The sequence below is a fragment of the Vigna angularis genome, chromosome 7, assembly GCF_016808095.1.
Source record: "Vigna angularis cultivar LongXiaoDou No.4 chromosome 7, ASM1680809v1, whole genome shotgun sequence".
NCBI classification, from domain to species: domain Eukaryota; kingdom Viridiplantae; phylum Streptophyta; class Magnoliopsida; order Fabales; family Fabaceae; genus Vigna; species Vigna angularis.
Window position 1 is genome coordinate 23,153,496 of NC_068976.1, and position 21,486 is coordinate 23,174,981.

Below are 21,486 nucleotides of genomic sequence, written 5' to 3' on the forward strand. Positions count from 1 at the left end.
CGATTAAAGGATCATTAATTTAGCCTGACTATATACAACAAATACTTTTCCAGAATTCACAAAGCGTTTAATTAAATTTTAATTTAAGAGAATACAGAAAATGTAAAGAAAGTAAAAAAAGAATCATGATTTCTGAGTGACTGTTTTTGCATCATAAACTTTGTCTCCAAATAAGACATCATGCATAATATTTCTTTCTCTGTTCTTTTGAAAACAAATACTGAAAACGAAATGCCATAAAGAATCATGATTACCTCTGAAAAGATTTATATAAGGGAGCCAGTTGAAGATATCATTTTCCACCTATTCAAACTAAACCAGTTGAAGATGGCATTTTCCATCTTCAAACTTTTCCTATCATCAATCATTCTTTGTACCATGTTGCAGCCATACACTGAAGCTCTCAGAAAGGCAAGCATTTTCATTTTCAACTCCTTATCTGACCACAATTTAAGACTCTCTATTCATGTATCTGACAGTGTTTCTTAACCACAATTTCACATTTTGCTGCTAGATATACAAACAATGTGTCACAATTTTTTTCCTTTAATTTGATTCTTTGTAGCAGACCTATATTGTATACTTGGGAGAACATTCTCACGGTCCAAATCCTTCCCTTCGTGATCTTGAGTCAGCCACAAATTCTCACCATGATTTACTGGCTCCAGTCCTGGGAAGGTATATATAGAATCTTCTAGCATTTCTTCATTCAAGTCCTATATGCATAAAAGAAAAACTTTGTTGAAGAATGACTCACTTTGACTACTTTCTTATCTGTTGAACATCTAACACGTGATCTGAAGATCACTTGATAATCAGAGTGCATATAAAAAAGAATCAAAAGCTTCTGTTTATCTGTGATGTTAGCTTGTTGATTGCTTGAATAGTTTTTCTTTTTTTCCGGCAGCCTTGAGAAAGCAAAGGAAGTAGTGATGTACTCGTACAATAAGCACATAAATGGCTTTGCTGCACAGCTTGAAGAGGAAGAGGCATCAGAGATTGCAAGTGAGAAAAATGGTTACCATGGTTTTGTAGTTTGTAGCATTATTTTGTAGATATTTTAGGTATAATTCGAGTTATAACACCATTTTGAAGAAATATACGTTTGGATGTATTGGTGCAGAACACCCAAGTATAATTTCTGTGTTCTTGAGCAAAGTGTATAAATTGCACACTACCAGATCATGGGACTTTCTTGGGATGGAAAAATATGGAGGAATTCCTGCAGAATCAGCTTGGTGGAAGGGAAAATTTGGAGAAGATACAGTTATTGGTAATCTGGATTCAGGTAAATCCTACACCAGATTTTAGTTGCTCATAACACAAGAATTCAGTTAATGGAAAATATTACCTCAGAAACGTCATTGGTATTGTTTTTCAATCAAATGGAACTTTTTACTTTAATGTATTAGATATTATTATAAAGATGAACTGGAGGAAAATACCAAAAGTAGCTAGGCTAATCTTTATTTAAGTTATCTACTTTAAAAATAATGGAACTGATCAATATTATTTTTCACATGCTTTTATTTATTTCTTTAAGTATCTGTTTACTTCTTATTATACAAATCAAACATCAAAATTATCAAAAAAGAGAACTTTTTCTTTCTTTCTTTATTTTATTACATGACTAAATATTTATTTATTTATTTGTCTTTTCTCTAAACTTAATTTTTTTTTCATTTTTCTTCCTTGTCGCCTAAAATCAGACAAGGAATCGAGGTTCCATTAGTTGAAATGACATAAAAAATAAGCAAAAAGTAAAAAAGTGAACGAAATTTCTAGAAATAAATTAAAAAATAAAAATGTTTGATTAAAAAGAATAAGATAATAAATAAATAAATAGAAGTAGGTGAATAAAAATAATACAGGAAGCTCCAATTTAATTATTCATCTAATAAAAATAAAATAAAATTAACAGTGACCTCATTTCGTTGAACAGGCGTTTGGCCCGAACACCCAAGTTTCAGCGACAACGGATATGGTCCTCTGCCATCAACGTGGCGTGGGAACGGAGTCTGTCAGATTGACCATGTTTCTCTTCCAAACAAGACATTCTGTAACAGGTCATTTTCTCTCTTATAATTACACTAAACACAACCCTTTCATAATTTATATGAAATTTTCAAATGTCAACTACGAATCAGTGTAATCAATCAAGTGTTGCATTATGTACATGTTTTCGTCAGCACGAAATTCACCAGTTTTATTGTAAATAGTTTCAGTTGAAATTTGATTACCAGTACTCATTACAGAACTATGTTACATGATGAACCAGGAAGTTGATTGGAGCAAGAATCTTCAGCAACGGTTACGAGGCACAGAATGGGAAACTCGATCCTTCAAAACACACGGCACGTGACTTTGTTGGCCACGGCACCCATACCATGTCAATTGCTGCTGGTAACTTTGCTCCTGGTGCAACTGTCTTTGGCAATGGCAATGGCACTGCAAAGGGTGGATCCCCAAAGGCTCGTATCGCTGCATACAAAGTGTGTTGGTCTACAAATGATGCTGGTAGCTGCCATGAAGCAGACATTCTACAAGCGTTTGATCATGCCATAAATGATGGTGTTGATGTCATCTCTGCTTCCATCGGTGGCTCTAATCCTTATATTGAAGCCTTCTTCACAGATGGGATTTCCATAGGGGCATTCCATGCAGTTGCTAGAAACATAGTTGTAGTTTGCTCTGCTGGGAACGATGGACCAGCACCTAGAACTGTCGTAAATGTTGCACCCTGGACTTTCACAGTTGCTGCCAGTACAATCGACAGGGATTTTTTCACCAACATTTCTCTTGGTAAAAATCACCACCTTAAGGTAAATTTGTGATTCGATGATATAAAGAAAAGAATAGTATTTATTCTTTTGGGATATATATATATGATCAGTGTATAGGAAAAACCATGTTGCATATATAATCTGGTTTAATTGATTCATGTACGTATGTATGAATATCAGGGAGCCAGTCTTAATAGAGGCTTACCATCACGGAAATATTATCCATTGGTTCATGCTGCCAATGCTGGACTTCTTAATGCGACAATTGATGACGCGTAAGCTAGAATTCACCAAAACTTGCTTCTAACATTTACTTTATTGATTAGATTATCGTTACTTGTTGTTTCTCATGAGTGTGATATATACTGCTGTAGTCGACTTTGCAAACCGGGAACGCTTGATACTACCAAAATAAAGGGAAACATATTGATCTGCATTCGACGTGATAAAACATCATCAATAGCTCAGAGTTACGAAGCTGGTAATGCTGGCGCAGTGGGAGTGTTTGTGGTCAATGACGACAAAAGTGGCAACACACTTCTAGCCGAGCCTTATAGTATACCAGGTGCAAATGTAGATCCCTATGAGGACGCGGATATAGATGAACGTGAATGGTGGGGAAAAGGAGGTTCCGACAAGAACAATAGCAGGTAATCAAATCATATTTCACTCTATGGTTCAACTTTGGATTCAAAGTAAGATAAAATATATGAATATTTATCTACAATCATCTTAATTGGCATTTCAAAGTCATTTTAGATTATTTGACATGAATCTAAACTCATACCTAGTATTGTTTCATTCATAAATTACACTGCAGGAAACTTGCTGCTTACATGACTGTAGCAAGAACACATTTAGGTATAAAACCTGCTCCAATTATGGCTGGATTCTCATCCAAGGGTCCCAGTGCAGTGCAGCCATTGATACTTAAGGTCTATAACTTATCTCGTCTTCACGATTTTTTTGTTTCGTTCTCTCAAGTTGAACACTTAGTTCTCTGTTTCAGCCAGACGTAACTGCCCCTGGTGTGAACATATTGGCGGCTTATTCACTAGCCGCAAGTCCATCAAATCTACCATCAGATAGACGCCGTATTCCTTTCAATATGCAACAGGGAACTTCTATGTCAGGCCCTCATGTTGCTGGTATCGCAGGTCTTCTCAAAACACTTCATCCTGATTGGAGTCCAGCAGCTATTAAATCAGCCATTATGACTACTGGTAAAGTTGGCAAAAATATATCTTTTCGTTCTTGTTCTTCTATTAACATCGTTCAATATTTAAAAAATTTAGTGGACATAACAAACACAATACACTTCTTAGATGTGACTGCATTAGGCAGCTGATTCTGTTAGAAAGAGAATGAAATTAGATGGATGAAACTTCTTGTAAATGAGAACAAACTTTAGTGGTACGTTGATAGAGGATCTAAAAGTGTAAATAAACCTAAAATCAATATGCAAAATAAAGATCTTGTTATAGATGATGAAAAAGAAAAAACTATGCACTTAAAATTTTGGAAGAGTTTTTCTTAATAGAAATTATTCTCTTTCTGCAGCTACCACACTAGATAACAACAACCTACCGATTCGGGATGCATTTGATCAGATAGCAAGTCCGTTTGATTATGGCTCCGGACATATTCAACCTAACCATGCAATGGACCCTGGACTTGTATATGACATGAGAACAAGGGATTACTTGAACTTCATATGCGCTCATGATCACAGCCAAACTTTTCTCAGATACTTTAACAGCATCTCGTACAATTGCCCAGAGTCCTACAACATTGAAAATCTTAACTATCCTTCTATCACGGTAGCAAATCGAGGGATGAACCCTATAAATGTTACTCGGACAGTTACCAATGTGGGGACTCCAACAAGCACATATGTTGTGAGAGCTAACATAACTGAAGGATTTAAGGTTCTTGTTGAACCAAGTTCATTGTCTTTTAAGACTATTGGAGAAAAGAAGACATTTCGGGTTATTCTTCAGGCAATGAGTTGGCCCAGTAACGGTTTTCCAGTATTTGGGAACTTGTCTTGGACAGATGGAAATCACACAGTAACCAGTCCTATTGTAGTTCTTTAACCTCAGAAATTACTCTCAAGAATGACATCATTACCATCTTAGTATGCTTTTGTGTTTGATTTTATTAGGATGCAAGTCCTAAGTGTTTTTTCAGTATTGGAATGTTGTATCGAACTTCGTTTCATTGGAGCTTTGCTTGTATTAGGCACCCTCAAATCGTGCATGGAGCTCATCTGCTAGTAGGTTTATTCTAACTATTAGAATGTGAGAAGTTTTCATGTGAATTTGTTGTGATTATGAAACATTTTGTTCTGATAATATATCTTAAATTTTCTTTTTCAATTTTTTAGAACTGGACAATGAAACCTTCTTTCTGATTAAATTTAATAAATTTTACAGCATAATTTAGCATACTCTCGCCATATTCATGATCTTTCATGTTTTTTCTTTCAGCATTCCTATAGTGTCGAGGAGTGTAGGGTATGTCATTTCATATCCTTTCTTCCTCACAAAAAAATCTGAAACATAATCACATCCTCCATCTGTGCTTAATACTTTTATCAGTTTCTTACTTTATTTTGAATTGCTTTAATGGGAATCCAGATCCACCGTTTTAGATTATCAATAAAGGATACTTTCCTCCGAGCATTCAATTTGAAAGGTTCACATCTGCCTATCCTTGCAAATACTTCTTTTAAAACAATATAACTAAAGGTTAATATGAATACAATTATTTTAAAAGTATAAAGGTATGGCATGCACATGGGACATGTCCCTGGAAATGAAAACAGAATTGCATTATCTTTACATTTTCCTTTTTTGAAGTGATGAAATACAGAATAAAAACAAAAAAGTATATCAGTAGTCATTGCTTTCACACCTTAGACCATTGTTTACAAGGGTTGTTACATCAGAAAAGTTTACTTATAAGAGCTATTATGTAAAAACAGGATGAGGCGGCCATGGAAACCTCAAATTTTCAAAATGCTCCAGGATGGAGGCTTTTATGAAAAAACAAAAACGGCATCTATAACAATTTCCATTATGCAAATCCACATGTGAAACTCACCAAAGGGGCTCCACTCCTACGGAACAAACCTTAAAAGGGCTCCACCAATTTGGTGAAACCTTAAAAGATACCCTCCCCTTGACCCTACCTACCATTTCTAGCTTAGTCAAGACAGGCAGCAACTTCAATTTGGCCAGTTCCTTCCCCCATCAAGAATGCTTATAGACTACATCCACATATTAGGCCAACTTTCCACGATCATGCACTTTCTGTGTGGAAGGTTATTTTTAAATAATTGCAGTATGTTATCTTTTTCTTTAGGCAATATCAAATATCAGAATGGAATTGCAATTATGACAAATAGAGAAATTTAAAACCTCACTTATCTATAATCAGATCATACAAGACAGAGTGATTAGGGACAGCACTCAACCAATTATTTGTAATGAATTTGGCTAATACTTTAACCCATCCCATAAAATTACTAATTATGTTTCTTACAGGCCAAGTTGATGCCAACCAGGGTTTTAGCTAATACTGTTATTCTGGAGCAGCACAGTTTCTTTATGCTGCAATAAAGGTTGCTTCTGGTACATGTTTGTTGTATATTTGAATGGTCCATTATTCTGGAGATTTTGTGATACTCTTATCTAATCCAGGTTGATACAGACAAATGAAACTTAAGTAGGTAAAGTTTAGGGTAAACTATGAAAAGGGAAAACTTGAGTGTCTTTCATTTCAATACGAATTTTCCACCAAGACACCAGATTAGGACGAGGAAAAATTACGTTTGATTTAAAAGAAAACCCTAACCTTTGCTTTGAAAATAGAAAAAGTTGAGATTATATTCGATACAGAAAGAATGAAGCCTCAGATAATGTGAAAATGTGCATCACACACCGTACAATAAGTATGGTTTTAAGACGGCACTTGCTACAAGCAAAAATCATCATTGGCTTCGATGAATCACCATTCATACATAAAAAAGAAACCGAAAAGGCAAAAGCTATGATAAGTTTTCAACGATCTGCAATGGCAGAAATTATTTGGGAAAACAAAAATAAACAAGGAATGAAATGCAGAAAATGGAAAACAAACCAAACGACACCGTAACGAAGACGGCCTCCGTTGGTGGCATTGCAACGCAAGATAGTAGAACAAGGAAGAGACTCTTTATATAGTCAGCCAAATAAACCCTAGGGATCTTTTTTACGGTAAACCCATTGTATATAATGCTATATTTTACAATAAGTTACAAAAAAGTTTAAACCCTTTCGTTCTCCATATTTAGTAAAAAAGTTTAAACCCTTTAGTTCTCCCTATTTAGTTGGATTTTTCTCAGTTTGATCTCTGATTTATTAGAATTCCTAATTAAATCTTTAAAAATGCTAATTTGAATCAATTAAGTCCTTACCGTTAAATTTACTTAACGGAGTTAAATTTTTACACAGATGAAAGGTGATGTGTCAATTTTTGAATACGTGACTCTCCCTCACGCCCTTCCCTATCCCTCGGTGTCACCTACTCCACTCCCAGGGACTCCTCCAACCACCACTCCCAGGAGGTGGGGCACATCTCCGGTGGCCTCCGGCAACTGAAGGCGAGATCCTTCAATCTGCCAAAATGCTACACAAATCACCGAGTGACCTTTTCAAGTCCTATGCGGGTTATTTCATTAATTGGGAAAAGTTGTAATTTTATTTTTGAGGAAGTGAGCATTTCTCCAGGATGAAGTTCGATAGTCCCTCTATTTTATGTGATAAAGGTATTTTTGTTCAGAAGTTTTGAGCACCTACTCACAGGTTCCTTAAACACAAAATGTCGATTCTCTTTATCATTCAACAACTCTTCACTGCATCCTAAACACTAAAATATTTAACTGTTAAACAAAATGATCAAGATAGTGGGAACTGAACATTTCTATATAATTGAATAGTGTCCCCACATCCAAGAAAATAAGATGTTCATTTCTTCTGGCCCTGTCAAAATCACCATCATCTCAGTAGAGCTCTACACCGCCCTGTCATCCCCGTTCCCAACCTCAAAGGCACAGTTTCAAGAACCCCTGGGGATCACACTCTTCGGTCCGCTCCTCTAATTCTTGCAGGATACAGATTCCTGCTTCTTGATCAACCTCTAGCATTACAACCTCTACCCTTTGAACCCCGAGATCCCCCTCGACATCGTGCTCTTCCAAGAATACCCTTTCAACTTCTGCAACGACTTCACCACCGGCGTCCGCTACCACAACCTCTTCGACGTCATGGTCGACGTTGTCATCGCCCTCGCTGTCGCTGGCTACGAGACGATCTGAGACACAGTGTGGTGTTCAATTAAATGGCCTCGGATCAGAGAGTGAGCGGTTGAGAGAGGGTTTTGATATGAGGAATTGGGAAGAAGGAGAAAATGGACGACATGGTGAACTTTCTGTTGGAGGAGAATACGTTCTCACCGCATTTAAGCTTCTTCACAAGCTTCTCGACGACGGCCGAGACGACCAAGCCATTCGCCTCAAACAGTACTTCTCCGATCCCTCTCTCTTCCCTCCCGATCTAATCTCTCGCCTCGGCTCTCTTCGAGGTTGTTTTTCCCTCTTTTCAATTTGCTTTAAATGAATTTTGTAAGGCACTTAGGGTCTTGTTGTTGGGAGAAGATGAGTTAACGTGGCAGGAGTGATGTGGCAAAAATTTCCACGTCAACGTTTCAGTTTATCAAAAATTTAACTCCGTTAAATAAATTTAATGTAAGACTCAAATTGATTCAAATTAGTATTTTTAAGGATTCAAATGGAGATTCTAATAAGTCTGGGATCAAACTGGAGAAAACCCACATAAATAGGACAATTAAAGGATTTAAACCTTACAAAAAATATAAAATGCCTTATTCAAGTAGTTTATAGAAATAAAAAATAATTAAAAAAATTACTTAAATAAAGTTGTATTTCATGAAATCATCACTAAACATTAAATTTAAATATAACTAAAAAAATCACGTTTTTTTAAGTTAGAAAGCCAAATTCATTAATTTAAAAAATATAACCAAAAGAAAAAAAAATACAGGAATCCAAAATATTTTTTCCTTTTTTACAAATTTGTTTTTTTTTTATGAAAACCAAAAACATTACTTTCCCCTTAAAATCGCACTATTTATTTGATGAAACAAACATAACAATTGCAGAAACTACATCAAACACGCTTACAGAAAACATGAACGTAAGAAAACCTTACACCACAGCAGAAAAGAAGGTTCAGTTATTGACAAGTTGAGCAAGTGTGACGATGGAGAGTGAATTGAGCGAAGATGATTTTGGCATCACAAAATCGTTATACACTTGTTCCATGCTTGGACGAAAACGTGGAGTTTCACTTAAGCAAGCAAATGTTACTTTGGCAATCAAAATCACCTCCTCATCAACTGGATTCTCTGGAAGGGCTAGTCTTTGGTCCAACATATCCTTCAACAGCAAATTATACGCTGATGTTGTTTCAGAAGATGGAAACAACGATGGAATGAGATCTCCTGGGTGCTTTCCCATCATTATTTCAAAGCAAAGCACTCCAAAACTGAACACATCACATTTTTCATTCACTTCCATTGTATAAGCAAGCTCTGTAATTGACCAAATACATGAAGATAATGTTATACAATAAGTAGCAGAAGAACTTGTTACTGAAACATGCATATATAGGAATCAATGCTCAAGAACAAAAGGGTCTAACCTGGTGCAGCATACCCATATGTGCCTGCAAAAGCTGTTAAATTGCGTGAATCAGGATTCAGAATTTTAGCTGTTCCAAAGTCAGAAATTTTTGCTTCGTATTCCGAATCTATAAGAACATTCTTGCTTGATATGTCTCGATGAATGATAGGAGGAAAGCAACCATGATGCATATGATACAAAGCATTAGCGACACCTTTAACAACCTTTACCCTCATGTTCCAATCAAACGTTGTTGCACGTACATCATCCATGAGTACTCTATCCAAACTACCACCCTCTAGGAACTCATAAACCAAAAAGGAGAAACGTGGATGTAAACAATATCCAAGTGACTTCACAATGTTACGATGCTTGATTTCTGCCAAGGCTTTAACCTCAGTCATAAAAGCTTTTAAATCCGGTGTTTCTTCATCGGGTGCAGCATGAATCTTTTTCACAGCAACAGTCTGTCCTGTGGGTAATTTAGCCCTATAAACAGATGCAGACCCTCCTACTCCAATAAGATATCTGTCATCAAAATTCTCTGTGGCTTCAATGATATTTTCATACACTAATTTTCCATCATAACTCCATATGGCATAATGTTCCTGAGTTTCTTCTTCTTTAGCATCCTCCTTTTTGCCTTCTGTTATTGTTCTTCTGTAGCGAATACAAAACAAAACTACAACCACGAGTACTACCAGAAGTAGAGCACCCAAAGTAAGGACTAATGCCAACATGGTGACATTTCTTTTCACTTTACCAATACGACTGTTGCAAGGCACCAAACCGTGGACATTTCCACACAAGCCTTTATTACCTTTCAATGCATCAAATGAAACATTGCGAAAGGCCCGACTGTTAGGAATTGGACCCTCCAATTGGTTGTTAGATATGTCAATCTTTGCCAAGCCATCCTTAAAATTAGATGGAATGCCTCCAGAGAGATTGTTGTGAGAGAGATTTAGCGTTTCCAAACTTTGCATACTTGCAAGTGAAGATGGTATTTCTCCATTTAACAAATTGACACTAAGATCAAGGCTTTCAAGAGATTGCAAACGACCCAATTCCAAGGGAATGCTTTCTGTCAATCTGTTGTTGCTCAAGTTCAAGCGAATCAACTTGAATAACTCTGCCAACTGTTTTGGAATTGCACCATCTAAATTATTTGCCGAAAGCTCCAGAGTGTCAAGGTTCGACAAAGCACCTATTTCTGTAGGAATAGAGCCAGAAAGTTCATTGTTGCTTACTGATAGCTTCAATAAAGATGTCAGCTTCCCGAGTTCTTTTGGAATTCTCCCAGTTAAATGATTTGAAGACAAGTTAAGATCTGCTAACCTGGGTGCCCGGCTGAGTTCTGGTGGTATACTACCGGTTAAGTTGTTGTTGGACATTATAAGGCTTGAGAGACTAGGACACTTTGCCCAATTTGGAGAAATGTCGCCGTAAAAATTATTCCCACTCAGATCAATGTAATTCAACAATGGATAAACACCAAAATCATCTGATATATTTCCACTCAACCGGTTTCCTTCTAGTTTGAGTCTCATAAGACTGGAGCAATTTTTCAGGCTTTTTGGAACTGGACCCGTGAAATTATTACCTTCAGCACTGAGAGACGTTAGTGACCCACCAAGGCAAATTTGTTGGGGCAGAGGGCCAGTGAAACTATTTCCAGCTAGTTGTAAGCTTATTAAATTGGTGAAGTTATTCATTCCTGGTGGTAATCGGCCTTCAAGTTTGTTGGTATGCAAAACTAAATAGATGGGGTTTGTCAAATTTCCCATGCTGGGAGGAACAACTCCGGAAAGATTGTTCCTGGAAAGTTCTAAGGCCTTTAGATTGACCAAGTTTCCCAGGGAGGGAGGAATTGGTCCAAAAAGCATGTTAGCGGCCAAGGACAAATTGACCATCTTTGTCAAGTTTCCAATATTGGGAGGAATTTGTCCTGTAAATCTATTTTGATCGATTTCAAGAGCATGCAAATTGGTCATCTCTCCTATGAAATGTGGAATGGGGCCATAGAGTATATTTTGTTGGAGCCTGAGGAATTTTAAATTTGTCAAGTTTCTAATTGAAGGGTGGATTGTACCATTGATAGAGTTGAGTTGCAGATTAAGTTCGACAAGGTTGGCCATCCTTCCAATTGTTGGAGGAATGGTACCAGAAAGGTGATTTGATTCAAATAACAGACTCTCTAAGTTCCTCAATTCTGCAATCTCTTCAGGAAGAGGGCCAGAAATGTTATTGTATTTCAAGTTTAGAATCTTCAAGTTGGCCAACTTGGTCATGGAAATGGGGATTGGACCACTAAAATTGTTTTTATTCATTATCAACTCAGAAACTCTGGACAGGTTAGCAATTTGTTGAGGAATAGTATCACTGAAACTGTTGTTACTGACATCCAGAGTTAGCAGGTTTGGAAAAGATGAGAAGTTGAGAGTGTGAAGAGTACCTTTTAGGCCATGATTTGCTACATTTATAGTGGTGACAGAGTTGGATTTGTCACAAATGATTTCTTTCCACTTGCAATGATTCACACCTTCAGTCCATGAAGACAGAGAAGCTTGGCTTTGGTTGTCAAGGCTAGCTTTCCACTCAAGTAAAGCACCTGCTTCCCTCACTTGGTTTTCATCAATGGTGGCAGCAGAAGAAAAAATGGTGAAAAAATGGAGGCCTAACAGTGAACAGAGAGCTACTGAAAGCACAGTGAAGACCATGTTTGAGGTACTCATGATTGAGGTATGGTATACTACAAAGATGTTGGACATGGAGACGGAGTTATATAGTGAAATACTATAGTAGAAAAGCTTCTCAGGTTCAATGTGAATGTTCGCACATAAATTATTGACCAAAGACACATTACATTTACACTCTACTTTTTCTGAAAGTTAAAGTGGAAAATGGTTATGTTATGCTAAAAATATAAACAAACTGAACGTTTTCAATTTTTAAAATATAATGAAATGACTAAATATTAAAAATAATTATTGTATTTTAATTAATTTATTTTAAAATTTTGATAAAACGAGATTGTAGGTTACATTGACATGAAGTATATTTTATTTATCATGAATAAATATAAACATTTAGGAGTAGAATATATGAAGAAAAATTTTGATATCTATAAACATAAACTTTTTTTAGTTCATGAATAAATATAAATATAAACTTTTTTTAGTTCATGAATAAATATAAACATAAACTTTTTTTAGTTTATGAAAAAATTAATTTAACCTTTTCTTCCTTATAAATATTTATAAGAAAATAATTCAAATATAATCTTACTTTTACTCTCTTAATAATGCTTATAAAGAGGCTTATTCAAACACATCCATAAATTTAAATTATCATATATCAATGTGATGCTCATAAACTCAAATGAACATATATGAATGTTAGTCATTATTATATGAAAAGAAGACTTAAAACTCATATTCCTTTCAACCATCTGAAAAATGATAATGACCCCATCATAAGATTGAGGAAGACCTATAAAGTCACCAAATTTCTTTTATGTTCATGATTATTTATTTTAAAAACTCTACAATAATTGTTGAATAACACAAAGATCAAGAACTGACAATATAATCAACACAAAAATTATACAATAAATGTTTAGTTCAATCTATAATAATCAAACATTTTAGATTTTCCGGTATGAATTTAAAAGTAATAGAAACCAGTTTTTTTATTTAATTTTTTTAAAAATGTAAATCAAATCTATTTAATTTTTTTAAAATGTACAATCAATTCTTTACCTTGACTCAAAGTCGTGATAGGGTTGTTAGAGGATAGGGATTACGTGTGTAACCTGTCCTCTTTGTGAAAATATCCTAAATTTCTAAAGGAGGAAAAAAGTGTTTCCATGTAAAAGTGTCTTTTCTTTCATCATTAACTTTTTTATATTTTATTATTTTCACTTTTTTCCAAAAACACAACAACTCAATATAATCCTTTCTTAATTAGATAACACAGGATATAATATAAATGTTGAAAACACATCCTTAAATAAATAAAAATGTGTTAAGATAATATAACATAATATTATTATTTTTTATGATGTGTCATTTTATCGTGGATGTGATATTATAAATTCTATATTATTTTCCTCAATTTTTTCTTGTTTTTTCAATTAAGAGTTTAATTTCATAAACTCTTTATTCACTATGTAATGTTTAAAATTTATTTTCTTTATTTTTTTAATCATTAACTTTTGTTTTATTTGAATAAATTTTTATTTTACTTAAATAATTTTTGTCATCCTTTAACGATTCGATTAATTTGATAAAAAAAAAATTATATTTGTATGGTATTTTATATCTTTTATATTTTTGCTTTTGTATAATTTCGTTGAATAACATATCATAGTGGAACTATGTTATAAAGTTTTTTTTGTCACAGTTTACTTGGATTATGACCAATGAAAATTGATTTGAATCAAATAATTTGTGCTTATTTGTTTATAGTCGGATGGTGGTTCGAGAATAAAAAGTCATCTTCAATCATATTCTAACCTGACATATTAAGTTTTAATGCAATCCCTTAATTTAATTTATGCCCGATATATATAATTTTTAAGAATAATGATAGTTTGAAATACTTAAATTTTTCACTCATTTAATACTATTTTTATCTAATTTTATTTCTTTCTTTTTTCTTAAAAAATACAAAAAATTATATTTTTGTGACCATTTTATCTAAAAATGTGTCAAATTTTAATGTTATCTGTAAATTAAAAAGCTTGTATGATTATATCAACAGTGTCTGATAAATAAATTTTCTTTTATTAGTTGCAATGATTTTTAACACGCTATTTAAAATCATGTTAAACTTTTTAAATTCTTAAATTATCTTTACCCTTTTATTGTAAAAGAAATTCTTTTTACCATATAATATAATGTTTCTTATCCTTTACATATGATATGAGGTGGGGTTTTACTTTTTTATATTATTAATTTTTACATGTTTTGTATTATATCATTTATTTTAACTATTATACTATTTATATAATCGATTTTATTATTTTAATGTTTTACTACAATATTGAACTATAGATCCTTTTCACATTTTCAATAGAAGAATGACAGAACCGATATCTTAATCAGGAAAGTATAATTCGACATATATGACATTTTATATAGATCCTTAATAGCCAACTTTAAAAGATTCCTTAACTTTTTCCTTTTATAAAAGTTCTCTTTTTTTATATTATATTTAATTTACTTAAGAAAAAAAACAACTGCCCACACATCCTTTTTCTTTATTTTGCTTCTTTTATTAACTTTTTATACATTGAAAATACACATATGATTACATATAGATAAAGTAATAAAATAGAAGTAAGATATGCACTTCATTTTTAGGTTAATTTTATAAGATTGATTTTATACTATTTTATTATATCATCAGTCTTTCATTTAATATAAATAAATATAGTTATACTTAAACAAGTACCTTTGTCGCTACCATTATTAACATCAGAATCCAAATTGTGGGAACCATAAGAGATATGGTAATGACTATATCAAGTCTTCGTCTAACTCATCGTAATACAAATATGAAGTTAAGATGTTCTTGTTAAATTATACAATATTGGGGTTTTATGAAATAATTGTTTATAAAAAACTATATAAAAAATTCCTTAAAAAAGCTAAAAAGAAAAATTATTATTTTCCAAAATAAATTAAATTAACTTAGTAGAACTTATAAATTACTTGTTAGGTCATATTTTTAATTAATTATTATTATTATTATTTTGATGATATATATTGAGTTAGCTATAGGGTTTTATTTAATGAAACATATTCATATTATTTATATAGGATTATAACGGTGAGTACCTTGCATCATGATCGCAACCTTTTAAAGATTAATATCAATAAAGATTCTTAAATATTTCTTAAGTTTTAATTTGTTAGAAACAAACACACGGACATAAAAGAATCATTCTTTGAGAGAGAGAGAGAGAGAGAGAGAGAGAGAGAGAGAGAGAGAGAGAGAGAGAGAGAGAGAGAGAGAGAGAGAGAGAGAGAGAGAGAGAGAGAGAGAGAGAGAGAGAGAGAGAGAGAGAGAGAGAGAGAGAGAGAGAGAGAGAGAGAGAGAGAGAGAGAGAGAGAGAGAGAGAGAGAGAGAGAGAGAGAGAGAGATGAGTATCAACTTGAAAATATTGAATATTATTTAGAGATGGGTCTCAATCCTAAAATTTCAAAAGCACAAGTTCCATAAGTGATTGTGCTTTTTACAAACAAGCTCAATGCAAAAAAGTTAAAAACTTAACACACCTTATTTATTGACAGGGTTCAAAACAAAAGGAGTAGGAAACACTCTTATTTAACAACCCAAGAAACACCAATCGCAAACACACAAAAATGACATCACAACAAAACAAGGACAATAGTAATATCTAAGGTTAAAGCACAGTGATTGGACTGGTTACTGTGTGTTTGCCATCTGTCCAAGATAAATTCCCAAATAAGGGTAACCCATGGGGCACTCCAATTGCCTGCAGAGTAACATGAAACGTCTGCTTTTCTCCGGTTTTCGTAAAAGTCAAGGAACTTGGTTCAACAACAATCTTAATCCCTTTGGGTGGATTAGTACTCACAGTATATTTCCCTGGAGGCCCAACGTTTGTAACAGTGCGAGTAACATGCTTAGGCTTTGAAGTGGGATGATGTACTGTAATTGAAGGGTAGTTAAGATCTTCAATTTTGAAAGACTTTGGACATTTGTAAGGGACTTCCAAATTGGCAAAAAACTTGAGAAGGGCTTGATTGTAACCAGAAGCACATAAGAAATTCAAGTAATCAGTTGTGTTTAGATCATAAACAAGTCCAGGTTCTATTGCAAGGTTAGGTTGAACGTGTCCGGCACCGTATTCAAATGGAGTTGCTACCTTATCAAATGCGTTCTGAATTGGTTTCTTCGTGTTATCTAAAGTAGTAGCTGAAATCAATCAAGAGCAGGGTTGTTAATAAGACACCAATTGTTTTCCACATAACATGTCTCACATCAACGTTTTGTATTTTATGAATACGAGAAAACATTTTGTTAAGAATGCATGGTGTACCTGTAGTCATAATAGCAGATTTGATGGCTGCGGGACTCCAGGTTGGATGGTACGTTTTGAGAAGACCCGCAATGCCAGCAACATGAGGACAGGCCATAGAGGTTCCTTGTTGCACATTAAAAAGAGTCCTTCTTGTATCTGATGCAAGATTAGATGGGCTGGCGGCTTGTGAAAAGGCAGCAATTATACCCACACCCGGACCAGTTATGTCAGGCTGAAACAGATTAAGAAACAAAGTACCTTACAAATCAAAAATCACGCATCTTCCCATGTTTCTATGACAAAATGTAAATATAAATTATAGACCTTTAGTATCAACGGTTGCACCAGACTAGGACCCCTAGATGAGAATCCAGCCATGATTGGAGCTGGCTTTACATTTAGATGTGTTTTTGCAGCACTCAAGTAGGCAAATATCCTGCAAAATACTTATAAATTCATAATACTTCATTATACACACAGAATTAATTCGACGTAATAATATATGACTTTACCCGCCACCGCTGCTTTTACCGGCGGCTGTAACATTGGCATAATTAGTATCCGTTCCACTTATACTTCCAGCAGGTAAAACTTGATTTTCGGCCAGAAGTAAATTTCCACTTTCCTTATCATTCTGCACCAAAACTGCCACAGCACCGGCAAGTTTACCCTGTTCACCCTCTTTAACAGATTGTAATTTATCACTTCGAAGGCAGACAAGTATTTTCCCTTTTACTTTGGTAGGATCAAGAGTTCCCGGTTTGCAAACACGCCTGCACCAACATACACATGTGAGGCAACGAGTATAAGTGTTTGAAGCAATGCTGGGAAACAAAAATAGAGCTTACGCGTCATCAGCGGAGGCATTACGAAGCTTTGCTTTGACCGAAAATATGATGGGATAGAACTTTCGCTCATTTCGTCGAAAGCCTCGATTAAGACTGGCAACCTGATAGAAGTGCAGTGAAATTATTAAGTTAATAAAACAAAAGTACAGATGCACGTTGAGATTGGATAGAAAGATGATACCTGAACGTGTTTGTCCTTGCCAAGAGCAAGGGTGCTGAGGAAATCCCTATCCATGGTGCTGGCAGCAACGGTGAAGGACCAGGGTGCGACGTTTGTGACAGATGAAGGTGAGGGGCCATCATTTCCAGCAGAGCAAACAACGACAATATTTTTTTCGACTGCATGGAATGATCCTATAGAAATACCATCAGTTAACAGAGCTTCCGTGTAGGGATCGGACCAACCAATAGAGGCGGAGATGACATCAACGCCATCATAAATTGCATGATCAAATGCTGCCAGTAAATCTGCTTCGTGGCACCCTCCTGTGTCCAGTTTATTCCAACATGCTTTGTAGGCCACAAGGCGAGCTTTTGGGGACCCTCCCTTAGCAGTACCTTTGCCATTACGTTCTACATTCGCACCAGGAACAAATCTACCACCTGCAGTTGATAAAGTGTGGCTCCCATGCCCTACGAAGTCACGTGCACTGCGGAACGCTCTCTCAATCTTCCCAACTTCCGCCTCCCGATTCTTCAAGAATATTCTTGCTCCAATCAACTTCCTGAATCTTCTACCATGTTAGCTTCTACCACATTACCCATACCACGACACCGTTTTTCAATGATAAACATTGCAGCAATAATATACTAATACATGGGCAAAGTAATCTTTCGCTTTACGATGATTGAAATATGAAAGAAAATTGACCTGTTACAGAAATTTTTCTGTGTAGTGTTATAACTGTCAATTTCACAAACACCTTTCCCACGCCACTTTTCAGGTACTGCCCCGTATCCTTTGTCGTTAAAGCTTGGGTGCTCCGGCCAAACTCCTGCTCAACCGTAAGTGAATTAGCATAAAAATGTATAGAATAATGGGGTCTCTATACATCACTCAACATATAGATACGAATTCAAATTTCAATAGCAAACTATTAGAAAGTATATTTATAAATTCATTATTTATAAAGATTTTAAGATTTTAAATTAAAAGTATACTTATGACTCCTCTCTGATGAAAGATCCAACATTTATCAACTTACAAATATTAATATGAATTTATTAATTAAAGAGAATCGCGAGATAATTATTTTAGCATTTTCTAATTATATAATTTTACTTAGTTTAAGGTTTGAAATTTATATGTACTTTTCTTTCTTCCTAGTATACTATTTAATCATTGAGCTATACTTATATTTTTTAAGTTATACTTTCAATGAAATATTCAATAAAAATTCAGTTTAAGAAAGCAATTATGAGTAAGTAATGTGCTTAAAAGCATTTGTTATCCTTTATAATGGTAATGTTGGGAACAATATTTTTGTCATAGAACAACAACCTATAAATAGGTTTCTTTTTGAAGATTCAGGGCAGCATCAATTAAACAACCTCGGTATTAAAAAGTCTTTGTTTTGGGATGAAATGTAATTAAAGTATAACTCTTGTGTATTTTTTTTTTATTTCTATCTATTCGTATGCAAAAAATTTATTTTTCACTTTTAACAGTTTTAGAAAGAGAAATGATATTGAACAAGATACTAACAATCCACCACCAAGAGTGGAATGGATGTATTTAAAATTTATTTAATGTGGTTATAAGACATGGTTAACTGCGTTAAGGAATTTGATTAAATGATATTTTAATTTCAAAATTATGATGATTAAATTAAGAATGATATTAATAGTTTGGAGATTTCTTTTATAGTTAATAAAATAGTGTTTCTCGGAAGCTTTTGACTAAAAGAAATTAAGTTAACATACATCTAAAATATAATTAGTTTTGTTGAATAATTATAGGCATAATTTTATTAATTATTATATTATAGTAGACTTGAAAAAGATTTAAAATATATTATAACAAAATGTGATTATTGTGAATTTGATTAAATAAATATTTCAATTTAAAACTGTCACATGATATAAAAATACCACTTATTAGTATAGAAGGGGTCTGTGTGCACCAAGTGGTGCAGGTCTTTCATCTCTCAAACTTTTATGGGTGATCATCACCATAAGTTTTAAATAAAGAGCAAGCATACCTGTATCAATGTTGGCTATGATTGTGTTTTCCCCATATCTTGCTTTGGTCCAAGCAGAGTTTTCAGCAACTTTTCCATTCTTTTCCAGTCCCAGGAAATCCCATGACCTGGTAGTGTGCAATTTGTGCTCTTTGCTCAAGAAAACAGAAACTACCTCTGGGTACTCTGTTTCAGACCAAAATCATGTGGCTTCAATATATGTACAAAACGAGGGACATGCAAATAATCACACAAACAATATCTTCTTACCTGCTATTTCTGCTGCTTCTTTCTCTTCGAGCAAGGCCGCGAAGCCATTGATATGCTTGTTGTAAGAGTACATAATTGCTTCCTTTGCGTCCTCATGACTGTTAAAGTAACAGACTTTAATTAATGCCAATGTCTGGATAACATCAATTTAATTAAAGTAACAACAAATGTGTTTGTTGTGTTACCTTCCTAAGACAGAAGCGAGTAATTCATGATGGGAATTTGTTGCTGTTTCAAGATCAGTGGGAGAAGGGTCTGGACCATGAGAGTGTCCTCCCAAGTACACAATGTACGTCTGAAAACAGAGCACCCATCATCAAATTTCTATGTTACATCTGTTCAATATATTAACAGTGAAAACATGAAATGCAATGCAGAGGTTACTTGCCTTTCTAAGGGCATTGGTGGGTTCCTGCAAGAAACTGCAGAGAAGGAATGAAGACAGAAGAAGTTTGAAGACGGAGAATGTCATCACTCTCATGTAACTTCAGCTCTTGTTTTGGTGTGCTCTGTTCCACTCCTCTGCCTCTGCTTATATTGGGAAAAAAAGTATCAACTGTTTACCCTGTTTTTTCCTTTCTATCATACTTCAATTTCACTTTTTCTTATCTTTCCCATTTTGTTTATCATGGTATCATTCAATAAATTAATATATAAATTATTTTTCTATTTTTTGTTATTCTTTTCACTTCATTGTACTTCCAAAAAAAAATCGTTGCACACTCATCAGTATTCCCTTTGGACTTTATTCTATATAACTCCGCTTTCCTTTAATTGGTGTATGATTATGACATGAGAATGATTGATGTACGAAAGGTACATATACTTAGCAACTGATGAATAGATGCTCATAAAAGAAAGTAGTGTATATAAAGATGGATATTATTTATAATTTAAGTCTGTATTTTTCTTAAATTTGAGATATTTTATCTTCATATAATATTTGTAGTCTTATCAATATAAAAAATATATTTGATAAATTTAAGCAAAAGTATCTTCAAATGTAAGTACAGTTCAATGAATGATTAAATATAAATTATAGTTCAATTAAAGCAATTATTTAAATCAACATGCATGGAATACGTTGTAAAGAAAACAAGATATTAAACTTAACGAAACCTAATAATTATATGAAACAAATAAAATAGGAAAACCTAAGTATTTCTTTAGCAAGTAATCTTCAAAATTATCAAAATGTTATTGAATTTATTAATTATATGATACCATTTAGATAAAATTGTTAGTATATAAAAGTCTTTTATACAGGTTAAAAAAAGTTTTTTATATCAATTTCAAAACTAGTATAAATACAAATTATATAGAAAGTCAAAAAATTTTATACTAATTAAGATTATAATCGATATAAAAAATCGACTTTGGATAATTTATTATTTTCTCCTTTCTCTTTATAGTGTATGTCATGTTGTGCTTGCATTGTGAAATGTATGTTTTCATTCATCTTTGTTTCATAATTGTTCAAAACCCACTATAATCATTTTCATATATTGCTCAAAATACTTTCTCTCCACCTATTCATAAGACACGTAGCCACCGGTTGCTTCTTTCACAATTTCACGTATACTATGCTGCACCTTCACCATCTTTT

At 33.9% G+C, this 21,486-nt stretch overlaps 3 protein-coding genes across 3 annotated transcripts; 1 reads left to right on the forward strand and 2 right to left on the reverse strand.

Annotated features, from left to right (window-relative positions):
- Positions 1–236: 236 nt before the first annotated feature.
- LOC108337643 (subtilisin-like protease Glyma18g48580) lies at positions 237–4,947 on the forward strand. Its single transcript, XM_017574211.2, has 11 exons — positions 237–411; positions 569–678; positions 908–1,005; positions 1,124–1,288; positions 1,943–2,066; positions 2,279–2,822; positions 2,964–3,058; positions 3,158–3,433; positions 3,604–3,718; positions 3,793–4,006; positions 4,344–4,947. Exons 1-11 carry the CDS (start codon positions 247–249, stop codon positions 4,877–4,879), a joined length of 2,442 nt encoding a protein of 813 aa, XP_017429700.1. The 5' UTR covers positions 237–246; the 3' UTR covers positions 4,880–4,947.
- Positions 4,948–8,932: 3,985 nt separating this feature from the next.
- Positions 8,933–12,285, reverse strand: LOC108336412 (MDIS1-interacting receptor like kinase 2). The gene is made up of 2 exons (XM_017572857.2): positions 9,548–12,285; positions 8,933–9,437 (listed from the first exon to the last, which is right to left on the reverse strand). Exons 1-2 carry the CDS (start codon positions 12,261–12,263, stop codon positions 9,076–9,078), a joined length of 3,078 nt encoding a protein of 1,025 aa, XP_017428346.1. The 5' UTR covers positions 12,264–12,285; the 3' UTR covers positions 8,933–9,075.
- Positions 12,286–15,677: 3,392 nt separating this feature from the next.
- On the reverse strand, positions 15,678–20,379 carry LOC108337089 (subtilisin-like protease Glyma18g48580). The gene is made up of 11 exons (XM_017573537.2): positions 20,269–20,379; positions 20,066–20,175; positions 19,881–19,978; positions 19,632–19,796; positions 18,302–18,425; positions 17,612–18,155; positions 17,431–17,531; positions 17,095–17,355; positions 16,907–17,018; positions 16,601–16,814; positions 15,678–16,476 (listed from the first exon to the last, which is right to left on the reverse strand). Exons 1-11 carry the CDS (start codon positions 20,359–20,361, stop codon positions 15,941–15,943), a joined length of 2,358 nt encoding a protein of 785 aa, XP_017429026.1. The 5' UTR covers positions 20,362–20,379; the 3' UTR covers positions 15,678–15,940.
- Between the last annotated feature and the right edge of the window lie 1,107 nt (positions 20,380–21,486).